The sequence below is a fragment of the Sorghum bicolor genome, chromosome 5, assembly GCF_000003195.3.
Source record: "Sorghum bicolor cultivar BTx623 chromosome 5, Sorghum_bicolor_NCBIv3, whole genome shotgun sequence".
NCBI lineage: Eukaryota > Viridiplantae > Streptophyta > Magnoliopsida > Poales > Poaceae > Sorghum > Sorghum bicolor.
In genome coordinates, this window is record NC_012874.2 from 2,033,064 (window position 1) to 2,044,876 (window position 11,813).

The 11,813-nt window shown below is 43.0% G+C and overlaps 1 protein-coding gene and 1 long non-coding RNA gene across 6 annotated transcripts; one reads left to right on the top strand and one right to left on the bottom strand.

The window, feature by feature from the left end:
* LOC8083058 (5'-3' exoribonuclease 4) lies at positions 449-6,391 on the top strand. 2 transcript variants are annotated; one of them, XM_021461530.1, is made up of 22 exons: positions 449-1,314; positions 1,431-1,615; positions 1,683-1,788; positions 1,966-2,042; positions 2,146-2,337; positions 2,540-2,659; positions 2,787-2,849; positions 3,145-3,201; positions 3,280-3,444; positions 3,585-3,662; positions 3,755-3,865; positions 3,944-4,060; positions 4,131-4,226; positions 4,347-4,417; positions 4,548-4,676; positions 4,778-4,880; positions 4,997-5,053; positions 5,161-5,300; positions 5,422-5,526; positions 5,612-5,687; positions 5,814-5,884; positions 6,000-6,391. In XM_021461530.1, the coding sequence occupies exons 2-22, from the start codon at positions 1,436-1,438 to the stop codon at positions 6,301-6,303; spliced, it is 2,418 nt and encodes an 805-aa protein (XP_021317205.1). In that variant the 5' UTR covers positions 449-1,314; positions 1,431-1,435; the 3' UTR covers positions 6,304-6,391. The 2 variants fall into 2 exon arrangements, with proteins under 2 accessions (XP_021317205.1, XP_021317206.1); XM_021461531.1 differs by lacking the exon at positions 449-1,314 and having other exon boundaries at positions 1,338-1,788; positions 1,966-2,037.
* LOC110435674 lies at positions 6,634-11,282 on the bottom strand. 4 transcript variants are annotated; one of them, XR_002453488.1, is made up of 4 exons: positions 10,397-11,281; positions 10,178-10,282; positions 7,615-7,769; positions 6,634-7,416 (listed from the first exon to the last, which is right to left on the bottom strand). It is a non-coding gene; the product is annotated as an uncharacterized LOC110435674 (long non-coding RNA). The 4 variants fall into 4 exon arrangements; XR_002453489.1 differs by having other exon boundaries at positions 6,634-7,769; positions 10,433-11,282; XR_002453486.1 differs by having other exon boundaries at positions 6,634-7,769; positions 10,397-11,278.

Genomic DNA, 11,813 nt, shown 5'->3' on the forward strand with positions numbered 1-11,813 from the left:
GACTTTTTAGCCCGGTACATCCAAGATCAAACACTCCTACGCGTGCGCGCTAGGAATCTGTTTCGGTCAACGAGTGAGTCAACGTAGGTACCAGTGCGGGCCCCACACGTCAGCTGAGGGACGGCCGCGGACATCCCCGGCCCCGAGCCCCCGAGCGTCGCCCCACGCCCGTGCCGGGTGGCCGGGCACGGCGCCGCCGCGAGCCGGCGGTCTTCTCCGTTCTCGTGCGCATCCGCACCCGCCGCTCACCTTTCTGGGTACAGACTACAGAGGAATGAATGCTGCGGACATCTTTGCCCCGGCCGCGTCTCCGGCGGCGTCCGTTGAGCTCGGCGACAGGGGAGAACGCCAAGCAGCTGCTCCGTGCCGCCTCCTGCATCCCCAACCCCAAGGCAAGTGAGGTTGTCCAGTAGGATCTTGTACACTAGGAAGGAACTCGTGCGATTTAGATTTCCCAGCAATTTTGTTCCTTTTAATTAATGATCGAAAATGATGCTAGTTTTGATAATTTGATTAGACTAGTGCTGCTTCACTGCGTTGTTCAGTTGGATCAGTTGAAGCAAGGACCTGTCAAATTTTGTTTGATTAATATAACCTACGCGACCTTTTGTGAATCAGATTGAAAGTTAGTTGCGATATATTATTAAGAAGCAGAGGTGATTGGGATTGCGCTGAGAAACAGGGGGTAGAATCTGGATACTGGGTGCTGTTTGTGACTATAGGGTCGGGGCCTGCCAGGTAAGTTGGATTATCTATCATTTGCCAGACAGGAAAGGTCTATCATGACGACACATTAAACCCACTAGTAGATACCTAATAAGACAAAAATGATTGCACCTGTATTTTGGTTTCCCTTGTTTGAAAATTGATCTTTAGATGACCCATACATTCTTCATCAGAAAGACAAAAGAGATGAGTTTTAGATTTCATCAAGGTATTGAAGCATTGTTGAGACATGAAGTCTATGTTGTTGAGTTCTTTTAACGAAGATGGTTATAGCATAGACCAAAATAGTACTTATGTAAAATGAATGAATGGCATGGGATCTTCTTACCCAAGCCACAGCAAAGTTGTAAATAAAACACTGTATCACTTTTCTTTCCTTTGTTTCAGTTTATGGACTTTTGTATATACAAGTGTCACCCCATCCATAATAAACCTGCCTTTTATAAAAAAAAGCAGTCTGAATGGCATCGATAGCTTTGTCAAAAGTCTCTCATTCCTAATCACAAAAAAACTTTCATGTCGTTAACCTGATACCTGCAGACTGTTGACTGTGGGGGAGATGGGGAAAGCTTACAGGGGAAGCAAAAGGTAGGTAGCCTGAAATATCAATCTGTGCATCATTCTGACCTTTAGAAAACTCCATTGCTAGCTCCTCATCCTCTTCTTGCTTCACTTGCTGCCTTCTCCTCCCTCAATTGTCACAGCTGCCATGGGAATACCTTCTTTCTACAAGTGGGTCGTCAACAAGTACCCAAGCATCATCTCCCCTGTGAAGGAGGAACCAGAGGAGTGCCCTGATAGAATCATCTACGACAACCTCTACCTCGACATGAATTACATCATCCATCGTTGCTTCCACCCACAGGACCTGATGCATGCAGACATAGATGTATCTACACATCTTAATCCGTGCTAATCTGGCCAGTATTAATGTGTGTGTTCACTCACTATTGCAGGTGTGCCCTCCGATGACGGTCAGTGAGGTGTTTGAGTCCTTGTTTGAGTACATGGACCGCTTGTTCCGCATCGTCAGGCCAACAAGGCTCCTCTACTTGGCAGTAGGTTTGTGCATCGATCGTTAGATATCAAATTGAATTGAATTCTTTAGACGCCCCCACTTACCACAGTGTGCATTAACAACAAGCAAGAGTACTTTCAAGTGTTAAGGATGATGTTGGTTACTTCAATTATTTGAGCAATTTAGTTATACATGCACTTTCTTATTTGTTTCATGTGCAGATGGCGTTGCTCCTTGCGCCAAAATGAACCGAGTGCGAAGGGGACGTTTCCACTCAGCCAGGATGGCAACAAGTGAGGTCAATGCTTGCATATAATTTTCTCCATTGTCAGTGTCATACATGCATGATGTCTGCTAGCTGCTGAAATAATTGAGAAATGCGTCCATGCTCTGATTTACAGGAGATTGAAGATTATGAAATGCGGAAGGAATTAAGAGCTCAAGGGAAGGAGGAGACACCACAAGAGATTTCTGAGGTTTCTGACCCCAATGTCATCACCCCAGGTACTGAGTTCATGGAGAAGCTATCACAAGCCCTTGAGTACTACATCCGTGGCAGATTTAATAGTGACCCCTGGTGGAGAGACATCATGGTTTGCTCTTGTGCTTTAGTAAATGCAATTTATGTCCTTTTTTTCTCTTCTCGAAGGAAAGTTCATGTTCATTTCAACTTCAACCATTTGACATGCATGCTGAATCTAATCGCAAGGTCTATAAAGTATTGGCAAACATTTACTTGCTATTCAACTTGACCAAGTGGATGTTGCTGATAAATTTAATACATCTGTTCTGAAGGTAATACTCTCTGATGCGAATGTTCCTGGAGAAGGAGAGCACAAGATCATGTCTTTTGTCCGTGCACAAGGCAACATGGAAGGCTATGATCCCAACACTCGACACTGCTTGTTTGGGCATGTAGGGAATATATATATCAATAGTTTTTCTTGATGATCTCATCATTTCTAATGTTGTGTATCACTGATCCAGTTCGCATCCTGTCTAGCTATTTGTACTGGGGGTTAACTGTGAATAATCATTGCAGGATGCAGATCTGATAATGCTTGCTTTGGCATCTCACGAAGTCCACTTCTCTATTTTACGTGAGGTCCGTTAATCCCTCATCAATGCTATCATGCTTAAACATATTGCATCACATGCTTAATAAAGCACATATACACAATATATAGAAGGCAAATTTAAGTTTTTTTTTTAGCAATCATGTCTCGCATGTATTTCATTAAGAGGAAGGAGTTTGAGTTTACAAGAGGCAAGCCATGGCTTTGCCAAACAAGTTATTATACTATTTACTAGGCTAGGATCTGTGTAAAATTTTAACTGTCAAAGTAACTAGTCCAGCACTTTATAATGGTATGCACTACTCTTCTGTTTAACTTCAACAGGATGTGCTCCTCCCAAATCAGGCAGAAACAGAAGGGAATCCGAAGAAACCATTTCTGGTCCTCCTCACCTCCCAACCCCAGATAATGCCACTCATTTACTCATTTTGATACGCGAATAACGCCATCTTCTTTCAGTTTTTGAACATATGGGTTCTGAGAGAGTACTTGGAGATTGAATTCAAGATACTGGACCCAGTCTGCGAGCCTGATATTGAGAGGCTAATAGATGACTTCATCTTTATTTGTTTTCTGATGGGAAACGATTTCATCCCACATATTCCATCACTTGAGACGCATGAGGTATCTGTGCACGTGTAACCTTTAGGTTATGGTAATAGGGTAATATAAAGTTAACTTTTGTTATCACTGTATATGTCCTTTTGCTTTGTTCATTACTCTGAAAAAATATAGATGTTTCTCTCATCTATTCCATATAACAGGGTGCAGTTGATCTTCTCATCGAAGTGTACAAAACAACGTTCAACAAAATGGGAGGGTATATTATCAACACAGACAAAGTACCTGAAGAATTCCAGCTCCAGCCTCTTATTTCATCAATGGTGATCCATTGAATTATGCGATGACCTAGGTTCGTTGATACTGAAAACAGGTCAAAGATAAAAATGGTGCATATCTGGAAGTCTCAAGGTTGGAAATATTTTTTCATGAACTCTCCATGTATGAAGAGAAAATTTTCCTCAAAAGATATAAACTGGAACAGGTACGCTCTAGTCAATAGTATATTGTGGTGCAAGATGGAATTTATTGTCATTCTTGATATGTTTGTTTTGGCCTTTAGGATTTGTTGCTGAAGACATATCACGAAATGTTGCGTGAAGCTTCAGAAAGTGAAAGACCAGAACTGAGACAAAAATTAGATGATCTCCTTTTTAATGAAGAACGCCCGTATGACAGAGTTAGTGATGCCCTTTTGGATAAATATTTCTCCTGTAGTCCTGCTACAATTTTTGAAATGTCTATTGCAGATAAGACTAGGATTACCAGGATGGAAGTCCCGGTTCTTCAGGGAGTATTTTGGTGCCGAAACTTCTAATGAAATTGGAAAGCTGCAGAACGACATGGTTATGTTTTTCCTTGCTTATCTATTTGTCCTAATGGAACCTCTTTTCCTAGGAAAGCTGGCATTTTATATTTGTTATAATCTGCCCTCCTTTCTTCCCCTCTTCTCCCTTTGAATTCAGGCTCAAAAATATTTAGAAGGACTTTGTTGGGTGCTTCAATGCTATTTTGCAGACGTTCCATCATGGAGCTGGTAAAATAAAATCTTTAAATATACTGAACAATAGCTTATTAGCTTATTTCATTGTTATGGATTCTCTCTATCTCATTCTCATGCACAAATGCTTCCATTCTACCACGTCTTCTTTTACAATTTTTTGCAGGTACTACCCATTCTATGTTGCTCCTTTTGTATCTGATCTCAAAGGTCTATCTAGGGTTGATATATCTTTCACTGTGGACAAACCACTACGACCATTTGATCAGCTTATGGCAGTTTTACCAATGCAAAGGTACATGTTCTTACTGCTACCATGCATGTTACTTATTAGGATTCTATGCTGTAAGAGTTGACAATGTCAACCTCCTCCCCGCCTTTTTGTTTTTTTGGCAGCTGGTGTGCTCTCCCAAAATGTTACAAGGAAATGATGGGTCGCAAAGAATTTGACTACCCGAGGTTGGAGCATGACACGAAGGGGAGACATTTCTTGTGGAATGTAAGCTATTAGTTCATATCTGCAATGGATCGATGAACTGAATCAACTGATACTTTCAATCTATAGTGATCAAGTAGCGATGCACTTGGACAATGCTGATTTTCATATTGTTTCAGGGTATCTCTGAGGAACTGCTGCTTTCGGCCACCAAAGTGGTAGATAAAAAGCTCACGGTAAAGCAATCACTTGTCATCTGTGCTCATGTTACACTAAATTTTACTGCTGTTGCATAAAACCGTAGTCGTATTTAGTTTTACCGTTGGCTTTGTTACTGAATTAGACCCATGAATCGAGACGGAATACCACTAGGCAAGAGAAGATCTTTCTGCACAGGGACTCAAGCTCTCTGCCACACAATGAAGTTACTGAACAAACATCGCACTGTTCGGTGCAAAAGCTTCCGATAGATTCAGCTACGAGGTGCACAAAGTCTGAATTGAGATGATGTAAATTAGTACCAGCACATTACATTTTTAAGTTGGCGTTTTGATTTTGTTCAGTTCAGTGGTCTCAATTTTTTTAAAAAAATTTTGTTCCATAGTGGAATTGGAGGATGGATAGCGCCTGATGACAATGATGGCTTCAGCGACGGTTCCTTCCACTCGCCCACAACAAACCTGCAGGACATTACAAGTGATCAAACAATGTATGTACGTTTCCTCTCTAGCCTTATTACTGTCTTAAGGCGACAACTTGAAACATTAGTTACGTTTTGGGTGTTCATGTTTCAGATCAGGTACGTTCTTCAACCCTGAGGCAGCCAATCCAGTTCCAAGACTACTTCGCAATGTCAGTGTCCCTGACAAGGTGGGTTTATGAATACTACAGTACATATTAAGTTGCTTATTATTCCAGTTTATTTACACTGCAGCTGCTTTCGTCAAACGATTGATCATGGTCTTTGGAACACTCTCACTGATTATAATTATGCAGACTGTCACGGGAGCCGACATCTCAAAGAGGCCACTCTGGCACACGTACCCGGGCTCAAGGCCGCCGCGCATGTAAACTCAAATTCTTGTGAATTGTGATGGATCGAATCATTCATCTTCTGTATATAATTGCCTGAGCCTGACCACATGTTGTTCTCGTTTCTGACGAGGGACGTACTACTTGCAGCATTCAGAGGCCGGACACCATCTGGAAGCCGAGCACGCCGGCGTCGCCACGGGAAGAGCACAAGAACGCTGGCACGGGGTGGATCGGGCGGGGGAAAGGGAACGCCCTTGCCACCGCCGAGACGCATCTGAAGAGCAGCAGCAACAGCTACAGGAGAGGTGGTGGAGGAAGCAGCAGCAGGAGGTTCGACGACGACGGTGCATACAGTTTCCGGCCGCTTGGAAGTGCGCCGTGGACCGCCGGAGACAGCAGCCGAAGCGGAGGCGCCGGCCATGGCGGCATTGCGCAGCCACGTGGTTGGTAGGATAGGCTCCAGGAATCAGACATGTACATCTCACCGTATACATTCCGTGCGTTGCTACGGGACAACTAAATTTTTTGTCTAAAACACATAAATCGCACGATAAAATAATAATATTATAAAATTAAATATCAACATTAAAATGACATTTAATCTAAAAGCAAAGCTCATAAAATTAATACAATCGCGAAAAGTGTAGCTTCACATATTCACAAACTCTAATGTGACCTTTCTGTACGTCACAACGGGAACAAATAATACCCTGATAATTTGAGTATGAATGTGTCATACATTTAAAAAAACGATAATGTCAGCACGTGAATTGCAACAGGATTAAAATAATAGAGCCCATGCATTGCCATAGAAATAAAATAATGTCCAACCATACCATTATGGACCAATATCATGTATGAAGGGTGATACATTTACACGATGATATTAAATAAATCATCTTAACCATTCATGATTATTGGATCAGGATTCCAATACGCTCTTGCTTGGGTGACACCATCATTTCCTTACCCGCTATCCATTCTTCGACTGCCCTTGCAAGGGCTACCTAATCAGCAACCACAACTGAAGGAATGATAAGACATCAAATTGCAAGTTATGATCATGTCCGTGTGTTGTGACAGGAATAACCATCCGATCGTAGGTAGCCCACGCTCATGGCGATCGCTTTGTCTATGCCATTATTGTCCCACCTGCGATGACACTAACATCTGCACATCGTCAACCAAAAGAATAACCTATGACACCCAAAGCAATCTATGCTAACATGGACACAGGTCGAGAGCCGAGGATGGACACAGGTCAAGAGCCATGCCCACCACACACAGGGGACCTATTACACTGACTCCCAACAAGTGATTTATTTTTTTGCATGTGAGTTACAAGCATCAAGGCAAGTATATTGAATAATTTGGTGTTCAATTTGCCTACCATGCAATCTAACAATCATTTATCATTCCTAAATCAAATGAAAAGGAAAGCAACAAGGTTGCAAAGCTCATCACCTTTTGCCATTGACGACACCAAACAATGCAGAGACAAAGGGGTCACTGCAAATGCTCACTTTATTGAAGTGCTAGACACAGTGCTCACTGAATTGAAATGCTACACATTAACAATAGTTCCATTAACTTTCTACTAATTTTCGAATGTACAATAATATACACCAAACAAAATAGGGGCTTTATATACACCAAACACCAGAATTGTAAGCTCGGGTGGAATATTTAGGAGACAAGAAAGTCAAATGGTTGATCAAATATTTACAAGATATAAATGTCAGGATCAGATAATTATACTAACCAAAAAAATGGCTTCTTGCTTTCGCACTCTTACGAAAGGTATGGGTTATGACCAGATCAGAGATGTAGCTCCTTGCACGAGGAAGAAATATTGGCGTATAGCTTGTGCCGACAGAGTGAATCTGTCATGGTGTATCCAATTGCTTCATGGGGGCACTGTGGTCGAAGCACAAATTGATAAAAAATGTCATAAGCTAGAAAATTTGATTTATCCAGGAAATACACAGAAGCACATGAAAATTTGATTTATCTAGAAAATAACTGAATTCATCTAAGATCATGAACCGAGAAACTGCCACCACCACATCCTGAACCTATGATGCAACTGACAAGCCTGGCAATGTCCATGTTTCGTCAAATCAGCAGAAGTGATAGTACTCATAATATTAATATAAAGTTCTCTATTGGATATACCTTTTTCATGAGATACAAATCACATTGGCTTCCCACAGAAGTTGACAGAATACAAGGTTTGTTCCCAATACAGTTTAAGACTTGCAAACTGTGCAATAAATAGAACTGCATCTATGTCCTAGATAATTTTTTTGACTTGGCTCCCATAGGTGAAAGCCCACTTATTAGTCACCAAAGCTATAAGCCTTAAATTAATTCATGATCAACACACTGTATTTTGAGAATAAATACATTTAATAAATTCTTTTATGTGCCTAGGTGCCTCAAATAGGCCAAATCTGCATCAGACACATGATTAAGGATCAATCATTTATCTAAGTCTTCTAACCCACAGTGCTATTCACACCCTTTTGTTAGCGGAGAAAACAATTACATGGCTTCAGTCTAATCTTTTGTAATATGTTAAATTCCACTCCATAATAAACTCTACAAAATGTTCATTTTCTTTGTGACTGAATGGAAGTTAAGCTAAAAATCATACAACTATGGAAGCAGCTAATCTCCTGGAGATGAGAAAAGGTAAATGTGTTTATATTTCTGGAAACTTGTTAGCCTAATTGATCTTAAAAACCAGCATGTTAACATGTGTTAGAATGCCCCTATGGCTGCATGTTACTGTGTTACCTGGTCTTAGTGTACCGGATGTCTCCCATCACTTGTAGGCATGGAGACCCGAGCACTACTGGCCAGGAGTGCTCCAGCACAACTATAGGCATGGAGACCGGGCACTACTGGCCAGGAGTGCTCCAGCACAACTATATGTACCTGCATATAGCGCCCTCTGGCAATACATCGACTTTCTCTCAACATGGTTTGTGGCACATAATGAAATGTACTAAAGCAATTCTTCCACCAATTAAAAATTACTGCTTTCATATAAGCGCTAACAAAATCGCAAGTCATTGCTTATTTCTTCTGTCCAAAACACCCTTACCATTGGCAAGATAATCAGAGATTAAGAGATATAAACACAACTTTCTCACTCAAAATAGAGCCACAGAGCCCTCAACATGCTACTATGCTCTCTGCCCAACAACAGTTCCCAAATCTAAAACACCAGCACGCTAGCATCCTACTATTATACTGATGCCTCTAGCCTTCCAGATAGAGCACTATTCTACCCAGCCTTCCATGATTATCAATGTAAATTCGTACTATCAACCTAATAGTACTTGCTATAAAATGTTATTCTACCCAGCCTTCCATGATTATCAACCTAATAGTACTTGCTTGGTCAAAGAATCATTAGCATAATACCAGGAGATGTAACACATATTTAAATACCCCCTCACTTGCAGCACTTGCAGCTAAACAGATCCATTGTGTAAATTCGTGCAGTAAAAACTAATGTCTTCATTTCCTGAATACAAATTCATATCTGGAAGTGAGCTGCATCGGCACCATGCTGGTGTGCCGGCCGCTGCCACGTCAGCCACATGCACAAGTCGAAGTCAAGCTCCAATAATCACATCTACTGCCATGATGCACAAGGTTTCCTAAACTTTTTGTACAGTTTGGCCCTCCCTTAATTTTACACAGACAAAAACACAATATGGAAACCCCTATTGTATATAGCATTCTAGCTGCAGCCCATGGTTTAGGACATTGTGACTAACAAGTAAATTGGTACAACACTCGGTCAATTCCATTATAAAGCTGCAAAGAGGAAAAGCATCCTCCTATCATGTCCTAATGGGAAAAAAATCCTGTCCCTACCCATGGTATGCGTTACCCTTCAAACACTTGGACACATTTGATGCCGCACTGCCAAATCATCATAAATTACTTGAACAGTCAACAAACAATGACGCATTAAGACAAACAGGCTATTGATGCTTACCCAGGGAAGACTGAATCAAAACCAAGAATGATGGAAATGAGATCAAATGCCAATGCAATGTATAATTGCTTTCCTACTGTGTAAATTGTTGATTTGTAGAGGGATTGATACTACAAATTGAATAAAATACATATTTCTGGTTCTAGTTTTTGTGTGATATTCTAGAATCCTGACACATTTCACATCCAGTTAACCATGCTTTCGGGATTCAATTCATGTGCACTTGTGTTAACCCAAAGATTAAAAACCTTGACAAGCATGGTTGTGCAGTTGCATTTTGAAGCCTAAAAATGTAGGATAGAGAGATCACCTGGGAATGGATGATGGTGATGGCATCACCGAAGAGGACAGAGACATCAGAGCAAGCGCAAGAAGGCCTACGAATCTCGTCGTGATGTGTTCAAGTTTGTGTAACCTGCAGACACATCAAAAGCAAGGATTATGGAGACATAATAGATGGATCAGAGTTGGCAAGGGTTATTGGAGACATAAAAGATGGATCAGAGTTGGAGGATGTTGGTGCTGATACCGAACTGAAGTGACTGCGATGAGCGAGCGGCCGCACCTGAAGCCCGGCGTCCTCCACCTCCCTCCAAGTCAGTGCCGGCACCACCCACGAGCCCTTCTCTACCGTCCCCATCTGATCCTCCTCTTCTCCCAAAATTGTTAGAACGAAAACCAGATTGGCTACCCCCCCTCATCGTCCTCCCTTGCTCTTTCAGCGGACTCGCTTCATCCGCGCAGCCTGGTAGAGCGGCAACAACACATCCATCCAGTGCAGGGGAAGGTGGACGGAGGGAGGTGGAGGCTGACCGCCGCCATCAGCAGTGCTAGATGCAAAACGGTGGCGGCAAGGGCAGAGGAGCAACATGGAGATTGTGGCCGCGACGCGCCAGCGTGGGATGCGGCATGACGGCGTTGACGACGGCGCCCTTCGCATCCCTCACCCACTGGCGACGAAGTACCCCTACATCACTGCCCCCAGCTTGTCCCAGATCCAGATCGGTGATGTCCTCCTCTATATTTACCTCGCGAGCTAGGAGATGGGGAAGACCAACCACTGAGGTGGAGGGCAGCTGGTCACCAAATTTGCCATCGGGACGACACGACGGGGGGCGGGGACGCGCCGCCGTGGGACGACCATCGGCGCCAGGTAAAAAAAGGTTGGAGGGGAGTTGTCGTCATCGCCTCCCTCTCCTCCTCTGCCTCGTCGTCACGTCCGGCAGCATCGAGACGTGTGGCGTCATGGGCATCACGGACCTCCGAGTGGGGCGATTTAGCGGCGGCCGTGGGAGCGCGTGAGGGAGGGGATCGTAGGAAGCCTTGTGATTGGAGGGGGATGGATTTGGAAGCAAGCGACGCAGTGACAATTCATGACCATGACACCAGAGGATGGTGATCCAACCAACCCATGACCGTGCTATCTAGAATGCGACAAGTTTTGCATAGACGAGGCACAATAGGGCAAGTTAGGCATGTCAGGTCACACATGCATGGTGGGGCGAACTGCGATGACCATGCATGGCCCATAGGCTGAGCCTATCTAGTGTCAATCTCTTACTTAGTTTGTTATTGTGTGGCTTAGTTGGTTTGGTTAAGGACTCTTCTTTGTGCCTCTTCTATATCATACTCACGATTGCCAACCCTAGCGACGACGTCGTGTGGGCAAGAGCTTAGGCCAGTGCTACGTCAAGACTCAAGAGATTAGGCGGTTGCTAGGCCATTGTCACTCACCACTATCAAACCTCTCATAGTGCATTGCTATTAAGGTAAAATACCTCAACCAACCAACCAACGACCATGATGTCTAATATTTGACAAAGGTGCACAGATGAAGCATGACAAGGTAGCGGTTAGGTGCGCTAGGTCGTGCACATCAGGCAAATCATGGTGATCATACATGGCCCCATAGCCCAAGTCTATTTAGAACAAGTCTTTAGTTTCTA